This window comes from Mauremys mutica, chromosome 16, assembly GCF_020497125.1.
Source record: "Mauremys mutica isolate MM-2020 ecotype Southern chromosome 16, ASM2049712v1, whole genome shotgun sequence".
NCBI lineage: Eukaryota > Metazoa > Chordata > Testudines > Geoemydidae > Mauremys > Mauremys mutica.
In genome coordinates, this window is record NC_059087.1 from 7824587 (window position 1) to 7841084 (window position 16498).

Below are 16498 nucleotides of genomic sequence, written 5' to 3' on the forward strand. Positions count from 1 at the left end.
ATCTAAGGTGAGAAAACTAAACAGACATGTGTTCACACTTTCCTACCTGCAAACACTCTGAACCATTCTATGACTGGGCTCCAGACTTCAGGTTTCTTGTGCTACGTAAACCTTGCTTTAGAGAGAAAGAAGTGTTGCAATGCATGGTACTTATAGCTTCCAGCTGTGTTAGAGCAGCTCTGATTAGGGGTATCTGAATGAGTCATTTGAAGTAAAAACCCTCAGCTGAGCAGCTGCCAATTTAAAACATACACCATATGCCTCCCACACACACTCGTCAGCTTTTAAATACACACAATGCCTTTTTGCTTTACTTCAGATTACAAGTATTAAATGCTCCCTTATGATCTTCACAATTAGGGACTGACATACAATTAAGAGACTTGTATCAGCCTACCTTTGTTAACCTTCAGAAGCAGCACAGATTTTGAGGTTTATTGCACAGAAAGGAAGAAATGGACAGATTGCAAAAGGAACAGTGGTTTTTAGTTTCCTTCTGTAAAGAATTAACAACATGAAAGGAGTTGAAACCTATCACCATCCCCTGCTGAATGACAAACAGCTGAAATCTTCAGGAAGTATATTAGAGATCGGAAGGGTACTGATCACAATCTCAGAGAGCAGCTACCTAAATAGGATTTTAGTTTAAATGTAGCCCATTTGGATTGCACACTGTTTAGTGAAATGAGATAATAAACCAACAGACTTCTTAATTAAGACCATCAATAATAGGACAGTAAGGCAGGCTATCTGCTTGCTTATTTTTCAATTACTTTAGTGCAATTCAATTGACACTAGAGAAAATCCCCACCCTCAAATACAGCTAAAAGACTGGAAAGAGGAGACTATCCATTCTGGGTAGCTGTCTTGCTATGAACAGGAAGAAGCTATCCAGACTCTGTAATGCTTACACATGCTAAACATCCCAAAACCAACAGGCTATGTGTTATAGATTCAAACGTCCTCTCCTTTTAATATGTATTTTTATGTATGCTTGTGGGAATAAAGATATTTCATGTATTTTATTTTTGTATGTGCTATGCTACTATAGTTAGTGAAAAGCTTGTTTTCTTTTGTGTCAAGTATTTGCTCTAGAGTATCAAAAAGTTCCAGTACAAAAACCAGTCAACCTCTGCATCAGCTGCTATGACAGCACTGAACAGTACAATAGACTTGAGCAGCCACAGGCAGAATTATAAGGCTATGCAGGACCGTGGACTGAAGACAATGTGAACTACAGCACCATTAGAAAGCGTAATAAAGACATATGTTTTAGCAAGAAGCAAGTAAATCAAGAGTGAAACACTAGGACAAGGGTAGTTCTTTTGCAAAATCTAAGTGCCACAGAAATATAGTTTTGTTTGCTTTTCTGGGAAAGATTTACTTTTAAAAAGAGATGCCCACTGTAGACAATTTCTACTGTGGACAATTCCGTATTGTTTTAGCAGGTGATAGAATCTCGTGCTATTTTCAATAGGTAAAGCTAAATTTTGAGTGTAAAATATAAAGAAAGCCAAGACAGCCATTCTAATTTAAAATTTCTACTAGTGATGCAATGGAGAAGTTTAAAAAAAAAAATTAACTGACAGTGCCACACACAGGATGTGAAGTGGCTGTGTGTCACTGCTGTTGTAAGGCCTTTGAGTAACTTACCTAAATAAAACTGAACTCTATTTAGAAGTAAATGTTCACATACAGGTTAAGTGATTATAGGGCTTTGTATGGATTGGGGAAATTACTATAATTCTAACATTGCACTATTCTTTGCACATAAAAACTGATTAGTTACAAAGCATCCTATAAGTCAGGGATGCCGGAGATACAAATTCCACCTTTAAAATTAGTGCAATGCCTTACACCAAACAGGTTAATTGGCTGAAGAGAGGGGAAAATTGCTCCCTTCAAATACATACAAGTGACTCCCACAAGCTTCCACAAGAATTCAAGCATGAACCCTGACAAAAGAATAAAGCCTTTCACAAAGGAATAAAAAAAAACAAAAAAAAAAACAAAAAAAACCCACCACACTTTTGTATTTACATCTATAGCTAAGGATCAAGACTACTTAGTTTTGAACCAAATTTTGACATTTTAGGCACTAGCAATAGGTATATTGTATGAAATGCTTTATACTCAAGATTCTAGCTTTAGCAAGAAAAGACTAAGCCACTCTTACAAATCTCCAGCATGGTTCAGCTCAATCTTATAACTGATAAATAGGAAGCATCACAAAAATGACAGAACTGTGATGCACAGAATTATTAAATGGTTTCAGAGTCAGTTGTTTTTAATGCAGTCCACTTTGTTAATACAAAAATTGCAGGTGACGTTCTTCCTTCAGAGAACAATGGATCTCAGGGCACATTCAAGAACTGAAACTCCTATCAGTTTAAGTAAAATCTTCACTGCATGCCAAACCATTGTTCTTGATCTGCCCACTGTGCTGCTTCACTATCACTACCCTCCAAATCCCCTTCTTCTCCACTTCCCTCCATGTCATCCACATCCTCTTCCTGGGTTGCATCTGTTGGACTCTCCTCTTTTTCCATTTTCTGCATTCCTTCTAAAGACTTCTGATCATTGGGATCCAAACTGGGGGAGAAAAAAGGGTTACTCAAACTTAAGGTAGTCAACATTAGAAATATATCTAATCAAAACATCTCCATCTTGCTTCCCCCACTTCCTGTTTACTGCTACCGATATTTAAACTCAAAGATGTTGCAACTTTACCTCAGACTGACGTTATAACCATTTGACAAAAGATGGAAGAGCACGATTAACACCAATTACATCATCTATATACAAATTCCTAACCGTTGAGAATGCACTTGTCTGAACACTATGAACCTCCCAATGAAGCTTACACAATTCTTCTAGGCAATACTAACTAAAGCAACAGAAGACAGATTAATGCAATTTAAGCGACTAGCACTAAAAACACTGTTCCCGCACCTCCAATCGAGGCAAAAATAGCCAGCCTACCTGACCTTACAGTTTATAAGGTTTGTAGGTATAACAAGGTGTTGCATTCAAGATAGTATTTAACTTTTAATAATGCAGAGAACATAAGATTTTTTTATTAGGAAATATGGCATCTTATTCTGAAACATGCTAAATTTTACTCAAGTTTGAAATAATTCTTTTCTATTTGAGTTTGAGGGACCCATTTTATTGTAAGAAGAAATGTTGATTCAGTTGAACATCAAAACCTTTCTGTTTGAATTTAGTTAATCCCTTACATTTATACAGCACCTTCCAGCCTAAAGGTGGAGCCCAAGGTGCTTGACAGAGTATAGAACAGTTTAAGAAATTATAAACAAATCCATGCCTTAATCCTTCTTATTGGTCTAGCCATTGACTGCCTGGTAATATACTTAACATTAACACAAGTTTACAATTGTAAATTTTTGTCCTTGAGACTTTGAATTGGGAATTGCAGTACATAAAGAGTAAGACATGGTCTACGCTAGAAAAATTAAGCTGTCTTAACTACATTCCTTAGGCGTGTGAAAAATCCACATCCCTGAGCGGCATAGTTAAGCTGACCTAACCTGCTGTGTATACAGTGCTAGGCTGATGGAAGAACCCCTCACGTCAGCATAGGTAGTGTCTACACTGAAGTGCTACAATAGTACAGCTAGAGCAGTACAGTTGTACCACTGTAGCACTTCAAGTGTAGACAATCCCAAATTCACACACAGAGAGAGAGAGAGAGAGAGAGAGAGAGAGAGAGAGAGAGAGACACAGACACACACACACACGACCCAACCAAACAACCCCGCTGCCCCCCACATAACTGACTGAAGATGTACTACTAAGCCATCTTACAGTAGCCATGCTATTCTTAGTTTCTAAGAAGCATACAGAAAACCCAAGGGTCTACAAGTTTTACCTTAGGGCAATACTGTACTGGTCCATGGCTTCTTGATATTCACTGACTGCTACAAGAAAGTCACCCAGTATTCGATGCAGAACACAGTCACTCTGATTGGCCAGTGCATTCCTCAACAAAGCTATTCCATCTTCATATTTCTGTTCTCTACCTGTTGACATGCAGAGCTACAGTTCTATTAATGGTTTAGATATATATTCAAGTTATTTTGTGGATGATCTAAAACACTATCACAATCCTCTTCTTTATTCCTAAAACCATCAGCAGTTGGTGATAATTAAATCTTCTGAAAATGTAGTTCTTGCTCTAAGTGTTATATTCTAAACCAAAATCAATGCATACATGATTCTCTCAAATAATTAGTAAGTTATAATTTCTTCCATCTGAAGTATTACTATAGTGCCAATCACTGTAATAGCTAAGCAATTCATATCTTATGGCATCCTGTAATTTTTCTTTTACACAGAACTGATTAGTCTTTGGCTGTAACATTTGTATAGTGTTTTTCATATTAGTGACTTTGTGGAACACTCATTTTCATGTAAGATATGATTCAAATAAACTGGACAAGGAAGAGACATCTCAAAAGAAAAGAAACTTACTAAGAAGCTCCGCTTTTTTTACCACTGCTTTAATGTAATCCGGTCTCTGTGTCAGTGCCTTATCTAATAAGGTTTTTGCCTTCTCTTGTGTGACTGGATCTTCAAGACAGACTGTTGCTAACAGAGTAAGCGTCTGTGCATTTGCTCCTAGGGTTTTGTACACATTGTTAGCCATAACCATTGCTTCACGGATACTGTTGGATGCCAGATAACAATCAATGAGGCCTGAACACCAAAAAGAAGATGTTACTGTGCATTAATATTTACATACTGGCATACTAACAATCTGTTTACAGAGACTGTATCAGAGTTTAATAAGTATGCTTCTCAGTACATCAAATTCAGCTATTTTTGTTTAACAAGCATGCATTTAATGTCTAATATTTCCCCCTCTTCTCCCAATTTCCAGCTCTATTTAGTGGGTTTTTCAATATCATTCATTAAGCTACTAGGTAGTAAGCAATGTTACTTCACCTGCAGGGAACTCTGGGAGGCAACTTATACTCTTCCTATACCATGACACCATCGTACACCAGAGCCCTATCAAAATTGTATACGAGAGTCATTGGACTTTACTTGCCTTCATAACAGTCAAGCCTGCAAGGTGCAAGGCGTATTGCTTCTCGGAAATGTATAATTGCCTCCTGTACTCGTCCCATATTTCTAAGAGCAGCCCCTTTCAGCAGCAAAGCTTGAACACTATTACTATTCAGCTGAATAGCTTTGGCTCCTAAATACAAGGCACGGGAGTATCGCTTACTGTAGAAACTGTGACACCTACAAAAAGAAGAGCAATGGTGATAAGTGTGCACTACCAAAAGTCATTCATGGAAAGCTGAAAAGAAAAGCAACTGATGGATTTATAGCATGCACAGTTACTTTAAAGATATTAACAAAATATTAACAAAACTGGTGATTCAGGTACTTAGTTACAGCAACATTAGTTATCTGATAGACCCAACAACTCCAAGGTGTTTAAATACAGCCAGAAAAGGATTGAAAGACTTAATATGTATCTAATAAGATATTTTAAAGTTAGACTAAGAACTAAATGTTTAAGTAGAACAGCAGACTCACAGGAGAAGTACAGCTTCCAAACTAATGAAACCTGAACACATTGCCACAAACACATTCAAGCTCCTAAGACAAGTTAGCTAAGGAGCCAGGGGATGCAAGGAAGTGAAAAGTAAATGGAAGTTACCCTGACACCACCCATGGTTCTGCATGCTGATCAGAAATATTGAAAAGACGGCAGCCCAAGTTCTCCACATCCTCCAGTCGACCGTCACGTGCCAGTAAGTAACCATATACGTCCATTCCTAAAAATGAAATACTTTGGGATCAGTTGTACTATTGCTGAGCTCCTAACTATAACACTTAAAAGCTTTATGAAGATTTAAGGTCACAATGGAACTTGACCATAACAGCCAGTGATTTCACAGCACTTGTACGATCTAGGAGTAGCTAGGATATATGCTTTGGGACTAAATTTGAGTACCAGACTCTGCACTTTCACCTTAAAGGTGGAGGAGAAATCAAGAAAACAAACAAACAGGTATAAAATAAGAGCATGAAGAATTCTAGATAGTTCACAACAAAGACATAGTTCATTCAGAAGGAAAAACAGAACACACAAGCTTCTTAAACTAAATTTGTTAGTACTATGTTCCTCTTTGGAGAGCCTGATGTACAGCTCTACTAACTTCTTGAAGTACTGTAATTTTTTAATGAGGTGTAAGACAAACACCCACTTTATACTATGACTGCCTTCAACTGCTTCTGGGTATGGACAGAAACTATGCACCTGCTATGCTGATAAATAATTATGTAGCTGTTCTAAGCCTTTAGTGGAATGTGAACTTGATGCACCTGCTGTGCTTGTGTCATTCAAGGGGTTAGCATGCTAGGGCAACTTTGAGAATTTACAATTACTTACCTTTTATCAGATAAGGATCCAGCATTTGTGCCTGCTCAAATTTCAGAATCGAGTTTTTATTATCTCCAGCTCGGAAGTACAGGTCTGCTAAGCTACCCAAAAGGTCCACATTATCCCTCAGTAGAGACTTTTTTTCTAATGAGCTTTAAGAGAAAATAAATGCCATTTAAAACTAGCACCTTGTTATGTACTGTTTGAATGCTAAAACGCTTTGGAACCTGTAAATTCTCTCTCAAATACAATTGTAAAATTATGATTTTAAGTGTCATTCATTTAAAGACCTACAGTTGCCACAAGACCTGGTATCACCTATATTGTTACCTGACGCTCACTCTTTACTGGGTGAGCGCACACCCACCATTTAAACACTCATCCAAAAAATTACTTGATGGCATACATACAACTTACATTATTCCTGGCATTGAACTCTGGGGCTGGCAGCAAGATATCTTCAGTAGAGGGTCCTTGCTTAAGAACTCTCTCTCCCAGTTTGGCAGCCTTCAAGGAACAAATAGCTGCACCCTAGATAACCTTCCCTGGCATGATAAACTGGGCGGGGTGTGTGTGTCTCAAATACTGATGTCTTAGAACCATGCAGGGCTTTACAGATAATCACCAGCAACTCGAGGTGCATCCACAAACAAGGTAGCCAGTTCACACCATTAACCCCAAGCAATGATCATTTAGGACAGGGGTTCTCAAACTGGAGGTCGGGACTCCTCAGGGGGTCGTGAGGTTATTACATGGGGGGTCGTGAGCTGTCAGCCTCCACCACCAAACCCACTTTGCCTCCAGCATTTAGAATGGTGTTAAATATATAAAAATGGGTTTTTAATTTAGGAGGGGGAGGGTTGCACTCAGAGGCTTGCTATGTGAAAGGGGTCACCAGTACAAAAGTTGAGAACCACTGGTTTAGGAGATAGGCACTAGGAATCTACATCAGCTGGACTTCAGACACAGCTTCAAGTAAAGCACAATGCAATAGACATCCAAAAGGAAATATGTTTTTTTAAACTTCATGCCCTAGCTACGTTTACCTGCATTGACTGAAACGTGTAGCTTTTATAAGAGCATCTGGGCAAAGAAATTGCACCAACAGCACAGCATCATTACGGGGTTCTCAGTTTCCATTCATGTTCTAGAAATGTATAGTTAAGTCACAAAAAGTTTAAACTAGTTTCCAGCGGTCAGTTTTCAAAAGTAGCTGTAGTGGTGTTTTCAGTTACAAAAAGATTGTAATTTAAGAAGCTTCTTTTCAATTCTGTAAATTAAAACAACTTTGAATTTTAAAGTTAAGCACTCTAGTCTAAGGAGATACAAGGTACCTTCTCTTCCCCATGAAGAGTGTATAGCCTTTGCAGAACTATTTACTTTAATTGGGGCTTTCTTCACAGAATACCCAGATCTTGCAAAGATCTCAGATATTATTTAATCTATATGCGCTGAATCTTAGGTACAATCCAAGACCAGTAAGGAAAAATGTCCTGATATTTTATAGTTTGTCAGAACAAAAATGGATAGCAAGTCTAAAAATATTGTTACGCTTTCTTTTTTAAAAGTTTTCCAAATCAAGACTTCTCTCCAAATCAGGAAAAAAAAAGACGTATTATGTTCAGCATCTGACAAAAATCCAAGCAATGCTTACAGGTCAACTGCAAGGTCCTCAACAGCACAAAATAGGCATCATGCTGTGCCAAGCAGCATGTTTAAATCTGTCACAACACTGAAGCAGTGACTCAAGAACGGTAATTTAATTCACCTTGATTCTTACCAGATGGTGTTGATTGCTCTAGTATTATCTCCAGTGTGCACAAATGCATATGCTTTGATCCACACTGAAAGCCAGTCCAAGTTAGGGATGCTCTGAATAACATTCATCGTCATGGAAGCCACTTCTGCCCCTTTTACTGAAAGTGACAGCAAACCTATTCAGAAAAACACACTAGTCAAATCCATGTATCCAAAACAGTTTAACGAATTTGTATGACAAAATGTCTAAAGACGGAGAATCCCATACTTCTGAATTTATACAGGCAGTTAGCTACAATGCTCCTGTACAACTTGTAGATTGCATGCAGCCTGTACTGCATGTAAATGAGCTAGTTTACTAATATGTTTTACACATCTCATATTTTAGTGATAATATTGCTTGATGTAATTTTTAATATTAGATACTTGGTGGGGAAAAAGTCTCTACCTAGGATGGCATCGAGTGCTAATGGACACTGTCTCAGCACTTCTTTGTAACTGGTAACAGATGAGCGTTCTTGACCTGCCTTCTTGTACAAATTTGCCAACATCATGTTAATCTGTAATCAAAAAAATCTGATTGTGAGAACAACCCAATCAAGGAGTTATGAAAAGCAGAGTTCCTCACCAAAAAGTCATGTTTTCATTATCAAGTATAGCCCCATCTTTCCAGCTCTCTGGACAGAGAATAGTTATGAGCCCTGCTTCTTAAGTCATCAACTCGTATAAAATGAGAAGTGTCTCATTTCTGATTCAGAATACAGAAAGATGGAGATATCCTAATATTATACACTAGTGTAGTACCTCTGGGAATTGCAAAAGTGTTTTATGAACATTCATTCAAAAGATGGGCAAGTGTTTACATAAGTAGAAGTGATGTCTGCAAAGGCCTATATATTACATTATAGCTTTCTTTTACTTGCTCGCTCCACATATCAATGGAAGTCTACCAGAGCAATTGTATTTCGGAGGTGGAGAGTAGATTTGCATTTAAATTCTGACTGAATTCACAGCTCACGAAAGGGCAAGAAGTGGCTTGAGGAAGCTTCCCCCCTCAATGCAGCTAGTTTATTGGCTTGCAGGGGTAGAAGGCTGCTTTTCCTTTCCTCAATTTTCTTCCTTTTCTGTACAGCAAGCCTTGCATAAGGTAGAACACCTTATGGTTACCACTCACTGGCTCAGATGGGATGCTGCTAACATGTAAATTGTTATGCATGAGGTGTAAATGGCCTAAGAGATTATCTAGATGACAGAACCAGCAAGCAAAGTCTCAGTATTATCAGTGCAAAATACTAAGTGTCCTAAACTTTTAACACCATGACATGTTTCAGAGTGGTAGCCGTGTTAGTCTGTATCAGCAAAAACAACACCCTAGAGACTAACATATGTATTTGGGCATAAGCTTTCATGGGCTAAAACCCACTTCATCAGATGCATGGAGTGGAAAATACAGTAAGCAGAAAATATATATACACAGTACATGAAAAGATGGGAGTTGCCTTACCAAGTGGGGGGTCAGTTCTAACAAGATAATTCAATTAAAGTGGAAGTGGGCTATTATCAACAGGAGGGAAAAAAAATCACTTTTGTAGTAGTAATCAGGGTGGCCCATTTCAAACAGTTGACAAGAAGGTGTGAGTAACAGTAGGGGGAAAATTAGTTTTTAGTTTTTGTAGTGACCATCCACTCCCAGTTTGCAGTTTCTCATTGGAGTTTGCTTTTGAAGTTTTTTTGTTGAAGAATTGCCACTTAAGTGGTGTGTAGCTCCTGGTTATATTTGCTTCAGGTTGGGGGGCTGTCTGCAAGCCAAGCTTTAAGATACAACTGCATTTGCTCCAACCCCTCAGACAGACAAACACCTATAGGATTTCTATCAAGCATTATTAAAACTACAATACCCACCTGGTGAAGTGAAGAAACAGATTGACAGAGCCAGAAGGGTACCCAAAAGTCACCTACTACAGGATAGGCCCAACAAAGAAAGTAACAGAACACTGCTAGCCGTCACCTTCAGCCCCCAACTAAAACCTCTCCAGGGCATCATCAAGGATCTACAACCTATCCTGAAGGATGATCCCTCACTCTCACAGACCTTGGGAGACAGGCCAGTCCTCGCTTACAGACAGCCCCCCAACCTGAAGCAAATACTTACCAGCAACTACACACCACACAACAAAAACACTAACCCAGGAACCTATCCCTGCAACGAACCCTGTTGCCAACTCTGTCCGCATATCTATTCAAGGGACGCCATCATAGGACCTAACCACATCAGCCACACCATCAGGGGCTCGTTAACCTGCACATCTACCAATGTGATATATGCCTTCATGTGCCAGCAATGCCCCTCTGCCATGTACATTGGCCAAACTGGACAGTCTCTACGCAAAAGAATAAATAGACACAAATCAGACATCAAGAATTAGAACATTAAAAAACCAGTCTGAGAACACTTCAATCTCCCTGGACACTCAGTAACAGACTTAAAAGTGGCAATTCTTCAACAAAAAAAACTTCAAAAAAAACAGATTCCAACAAGAAACTGTAGAACTGGAATTAGTTTGGAAACTGGACACCATCAAATGTGTTAGTCTCTAAGGTGCCACAAGTACTCCTCATTGATTTAGCACTATGTAAATCATCAAAAAGTGAGAGAAGAATCTTAAGGAAGAAAAGTTTCAGAGTAGCAGCCGTGTTAGTCTGTATCTGCAAAAAAGAACAGGAGTACTTGTGGCACCTTAGAGACTAACAAATTTATTTGAGCATAAGCTTTCATGGGCTACAGCCCACTTCATTGGATGCATGCAGTGGAAAATACAGTAGGAAGAGAGAGAGAGAGAGAGAGAGAGAGAGAGAGAGAGAGAGAGACACACACACAACATGAAAAAATGGGTGTTACCATACATACTAAGGAGAGTGATCAGTTAAGGTGAGCTATTATCAGCAGGAGAGAAAAAGAACTGTTTGTAGTGGTAGAGTGACAATACAAGGTGACAACATTTCATTTCCTATTAACTGTATTTTCACTGTTTTCAAGAACTGTCCATTGTTTTACTACCTCTGGTGGTAGCACTGGTGGGAGTATTAACATAGTCCGAGCTAAGGCATTTTTACCACTTTTGTCTAGAGCAGCAATTACTCTTTCCCAGAATTGTAAAAACTAGTTATACTACCTTCCAAAAACCTCAGAGGCGTCAGCTGCAGAGAGTAGAATTTTGTATAGCTAATAGAGACTTCAATCCTAAACAGGTTAAGTATACATGCTCTTAATAGCTTATCAGTACATGTCAAGGTGTCTATTGTTCCTCACGCATAGAGAAGATTTTGTCATTCCCACTAGCATTAACAAAATTACCCAGGTAATTTTCACAGGAATTACCTGTTAAAGACATCCAAAAACATTTAGCTCCCATTAGTTTGGTGAACTCTTTCAAACAAAGAAATTCCATATAGAGATTACCTGGTTTTAAAGAAGATATGCTTACTAAACTCAGATAATTTATAAGTGTTTAGCCAGTGTTTCCAAATAACTCATTTAAATATTGTAAGCACAAATGTCAAGGTTTAATCTCTTTACCTCTATATGCTACATCTTAATTCTTGAGCAAATATGATTATACAACTCCAAAAACATCTAAACTACTATTTGCCACAAATCAATTCCAGAACCTACCTTGGGGGTTCTCTGTCTTGAAGGAATTCCATCTAATATAGCAATAGCATCTTTATCTTGCTTCAACATTGTGTAACATTCAGCCATCTTGTATTTCACTTCAATTTCAGATGGCAGACACTAAAATAAAATTGATCACTAAAATGTAATCTCTCTCAAATGTTGTTCTAACTATATAAAAACAGAGTTTAAATTACTAAAATCTTAGGAAAGATTTGTATTTTCATCAACAAAGTCAAGATATAAAATGTAAAGATGACAGTAAGTCTGCATTATAAAAATACAACCATCTTCTCTCTTGTTAATGAAAACTACAAATTAAACGGGCATTCTCTCTGACATTTGAGACCAACTTAAGTTTTTCATTAGAAAGTAGTGGTCAGACATATTTTCAAAATTAAATAGCGACAAAATTCAAGCTTCTTTGCTGTGGTAATTTTATAGTCTACTGCTACAACATTTGATTCACCAATATTTAATTTTACAGGGAGAATAAGAGTTATATGCAGTATGTTACTCTATTTCCAAATACCTGACTTTGTGGAGTGGCTGCAGCATTCCCAGTAGAGGGTCTTACTTTTGAAGTTTTACTTAATGCTTTCTTCTGCTGCAAGGCCATTGTATACTTACTTACAGCATTCCTATATTCCTTGTCATGGAAGAGGGAATCTGCATGATATACAAGAAGCTGGTACTTTTGTGATGGCGAGAATAACTCACTAGAAGAAATTAAAAAAGATATCAGCTTAAACTAGCTGATTACATAATAAGAACAAAATTGCTAAATCCTAATTTTTTAGTATTAGTAATTAAATTCCCCTGGCTGTGTCTGAAATCTGGAAGAACTAAGAGTGCAATATTTGTACCCTTAAATGATAAACCCAACTACAAGCAAGTCCCATCTTCAACACAATAGCCCCAATTAGAACATATTTTATTTGTTAATCATCTGTTAAGACCTTACAATGGTAACTGTTGTTAACCATCCTCTGCAACAGGCAGATTTGAGAGCCAAGAACTCACTTTTAGGACAGTATTTTAATTTTTGTTAGTAACAATTATGGTTCACGAAGTACACTGAACACAGACAATGCACCGTCGCTATGTCCACTATCATCATTGTCAACAGGAGAAGAATGATATGGGTGGCACAGCCTCAGTGATGGTCCGTCAGAAAGTGATGGACTGCCCCGCCCGGGAGGCTGAAACTCTCAGCATTTATAGGGCTTTTCATACACGCACCTCGAAGTGCCTCATCCAGGAGCATAGTGCTGGTCCCGTTTTACACAGGGGGGAGCTGTGACGGAGAGAGACCTCAAGCAACTGCAGCCCCGATCTGTTACCCCAGGCAGGACCTTCTCCACTGGGGCTCCCGCAGGGCCCCACGAAGCTCTGAGCTCCTTATCTCACCCCCCCATTCCCCACCGAGGGACGCGTAGGCCCCCTCCCCCCATCAGCCCGCAGCCTCCTGCGGCGACCCCCGAACCCTCCCCCACACCAGGCCCCGAGCGCCCTTGCCTCAGCCCCGGTCTCTCGCCGCCCCCACAGAGCCCCCTGCCGGCGGCACTCACGGGTTGTTGCCGCTCATGGTGAGCAGGAGCCCGCTGAGGAGCCGCACATTGGAGTGGAGCCCGGCAGCCGCCATCTCCCGCACATGCTCCACCACGCTCATCCTGGAGGCCGGAGCGGGACGAGGGGCGCCGGCCGGGGATGGGGTCGGAAGAGACAGCGCTTCCTCAACCCGCTGCGACTCCAAAATGGCGCCACCTAGGGGTCCTCGCAGGCAGGAGTCCATAATGCCTCTCTAGGTGGCCCTCGCTCACGCCTCAGTTTAAAAACCTCTCCGTTGGGACCCCCGTGGAAATCCGCCCAGGTGCCAGCCTCGCCTCTCCTCTGCCATTAAAACCGCTGCCGGTGTAGGATACAAAGCGCTGACATTTTCCAGCAGGCACAATCATGGTCACCCCCGCAGCTGAAACACTCTACGCATGCGCAGCGGCTGTCTCTGCCAGTCAGTGCCTTGTGGCGCCCCGAGGCAGGTGTTCGCGGGCAGTGGCGGTTGGGCTCAGCAGGGTTTGAAGGAACGGAGCTGGGCTCTGGAACAACATGTTCTAGTGCCCTGGGCAGGGGCCTCGCTGTTATCTTACAGAAAGGCAGCGGGTGTTGTAGCAAATGAACCAAAAAGTAACATCACGGTCAATATGGTGCCATGGTTCACACACAGGGGTCAGCTTTAATTGTCATGAAACATTATCCCTGGTCTGATTCACGGATTTTGTTGGTTGTTCTCACCTGCTGCTCGGTTGTGCATTAGCGTGCTCTCTCGTGCTTTTTGTACACAAAGAAAAACACTACAATATTATCAACCTCCTTATGTTCCTTCTGTAGCTACAACTCCCCCTGAAGTCAATGGGGACGTGAGCCAGAGCTGTAAGGAGTGTGGGATTAATATGGCACACTTGGATCTGAGATGAAGAAGTTGTTAAGGTAAAACATGTTAATTTTACTCAACATATGGGGGAAATAAATTCAATGTTACCACCTAAGAAAATGATTCAGTAGGAGAACAAATTAGGTGCAGACATCTCAGATTGCACCACACAAAATATAAAGGGTTTATTTATTTTTAAATGAAGCATGCTTTTCATAATACTCTAACAACAGTATTTTCAATTTTTTTTGTATTTCTTCCCTTTATACAGTATGGGCATGATCCTGCAGTCCTTAGATGAACAGTCATCAATCAGGACGAGATTTAGGATTAATGCTGAGAGGCTCCTGAGTCCCTATTAAGGCCTTGTTCCTCAGGCTACAGGTTTAAAAACGTTGTTTGTTTGTTTTTTGGTTATTTTTAAATAAATATTCAGGAGAACAGCTCTTCTCCTCCCCTTGGAACTAAATTGTTGGGCCTGACCTACCTTATAGGCAGAGCAGCTAAGCTTTGCACAGCTTCAGGTTTGACATTTCATACATAGGCAAAGTTTGACTTACATATTTGGGTTGGGGCAGCTCCAGTCAAGCCAGTGTGGTCATTCATGGGGGGGCAGCTTCCACGCCTGCCCAAGGCTTGCAGTTTGGAGGGTAACGCTCCCCCCTCCCCCCAGACTGCACCCATGATTTCACACTAGTCCAGCAGTTCTCAAACTTCACTGCATCATGACCGCTTCTGACAACAAAAATTACTACATGACCCCAAGAGGGGGGACCGAAGACTGAGCCTGCCTGAGTCCTGCCACCCTGGGGGGCGGAGGGGGGCGGCGGACAAAGCTGAAGCCCAAGGGTTTCTGCCCCAGAGGGGGGGGAAGGAGGTAAGGCATGTAATCTGGGTGGTGGGGCTCGGGCTTTAGCCCTGGGCCAACACCAGCCTTGGCACCCCCATTAAAATGGGGTCATAACCCACTTTGAGGTCCTGACCCACAGTTTGAGAACCCTTGCACCTAGTGTGAACAAGTCTGTATTTCCCCCCACGTTCCACACATACACAGTCAAACCAGGAACGCATGCGCCCCCACTCTAGCCCTCAGAAGCAGTGGGGGGCAAAGGAGAGCCAAGGAGACTGAAGTGAACCTAGGGTGGTCTGAGGGGGTAGGAGTGTCAGGAGATTGTGAAGCAGAGTCCTCTACTGTTCCCCTGTTTCTCATTAGCTCTCCCTGTCCCCTTCTGAATTCCAACCTATGCTAATGCCCCAACCATTCAGCTCCTTGTGCTGTACCCTCACCCTGCCTTCACCCTCCCATAACCTGTCCCCCAGTCTCTGCCCCTCCCTGTTCTTTCCAGCAGGATAGTCAGCCAGCTGACTCCTCCCCACCACCCAGATACCCCATGCTAAGCTTGGAGACCTGCAATTGCCAGCAGCACCCTGGTGGCAAAGAGGAGATCCTTTGAGGGCAGAGGGGATTTCCTGCAGCCCTGCCTGATGTGGGACATTCCAGCAGAGATGGAGGAAGAGGCATGTATATATTGAAAAGGGGAGGGGAAGTGAGAGAGAACACGTGGCTGCCATGTAAAATGTCCCTTTAACATCTAATAGAATTTCACACCTATATCTCCAGTTACCGTAATGCAACTTTCTAGTCACTGTGACAGCTTGCAGTCCATATTAGAATTACACCTTGTTCCACAGGGTGATATTATAGACACAGTAATCATTTTAACAACATATTATAGTTTTTACTGAGGCAAACATCTCATTGAAGGGAATATAGCCTGAACAAAACTTCAGGATCAGGCCCCATATAGCTTTCATTTTGTTTCCAATCAAGAAGAGAGACTTCTCAATGCAAGGCTGGCATTCTACAGTGAGAGGTAGCATGGACTGGTGCCTAAGGTACTGGACTAGAATGCAAGGTGACATTCTGGCCTCATTCACTGGAGTCGGGATTTCATCTTGGGATTCTACTTCCTGCTCCACTACGGACTTCCTACGTGACCTTGGCAAGTCACTTCACCTGCCTGTGCTTCTTTCCCCTCTTATACCATAGGTGTCTCGTCTATTTACATTGTAAGCTCTTCAGGCCAGAGAACATTTCCGACTATGAGTCTGTACAGTGCCTAGCGTAATGGAGCCCCCGTCTCCACTGGGGTCTCTAGGCGCTACTGCAATACAAAAAGCATTGATTTTTGTTAAAGCTATCTACATTCATAAG

The 16498-nt window shown here is 40.9% G+C and overlaps 1 protein-coding gene and 1 long non-coding RNA gene across 3 annotated transcripts; one reads left to right on the forward strand and one right to left on the reverse strand.

The window, feature by feature from the left end:
- Nucleotides 1-2011: 2011 nt before the first annotated feature.
- ANAPC7 (anaphase promoting complex subunit 7) lies at nt 2012-13785 on the reverse strand. 2 transcript variants are annotated; one of them, XM_044990038.1, is made up of 11 exons: nt 13424-13785; nt 12385-12571; nt 11853-11972; nt 8628-8739; nt 8202-8355; nt 6431-6573; nt 5696-5813; nt 5075-5271; nt 4495-4719; nt 3893-4043; nt 2012-2592 (listed from the first exon to the last, which is right to left on the reverse strand). In XM_044990038.1, the coding sequence occupies exons 1-11, from the start codon at nt 13645-13647 to the stop codon at nt 2403-2405; spliced, it is 1821 nt and encodes a 606-aa protein (XP_044845973.1). In that variant the 5' UTR covers nt 13648-13785; the 3' UTR covers nt 2012-2402. The 2 variants fall into 2 exon arrangements, with proteins under 2 accessions (XP_044845973.1, XP_044845974.1); XM_044990039.1 differs by lacking the exon at nt 13424-13785 and having other exon boundaries at nt 12483-12571.
- Nucleotides 13718-15821, forward strand: LOC123351001. The gene is made up of 3 exons (XR_006573896.1): nt 13718-14339; nt 14555-14667; nt 15550-15821. It is a non-coding gene; the product is annotated as an uncharacterized LOC123351001 (long non-coding RNA).
- The last annotated feature ends 677 nt before the right edge of the window (nt 15822-16498 follow it).

Coding starts and splice junctions, on each gene's coding strand:
- ANAPC7 (XM_044990038.1), bottom strand. CDS start 13,647: ATGGACTCCTGCCTGCGAGGACCCCTAGGTGGCGCCATTTTGGAGTCG. Junction 12,572..13,423: donor ACCATGAGCGGCAACAACCC/GTGAGTGCCGCC, acceptor AATTTCTTCTAG/TGAGTTATTCTCGCCATCAC. Junction 6,574..8,201: donor AGAGCAATCAACACCATCTG/GTAAGAATCAAG, acceptor TTTCTCTTAAAG/CTCATTAGAAAAAAAGTCTC.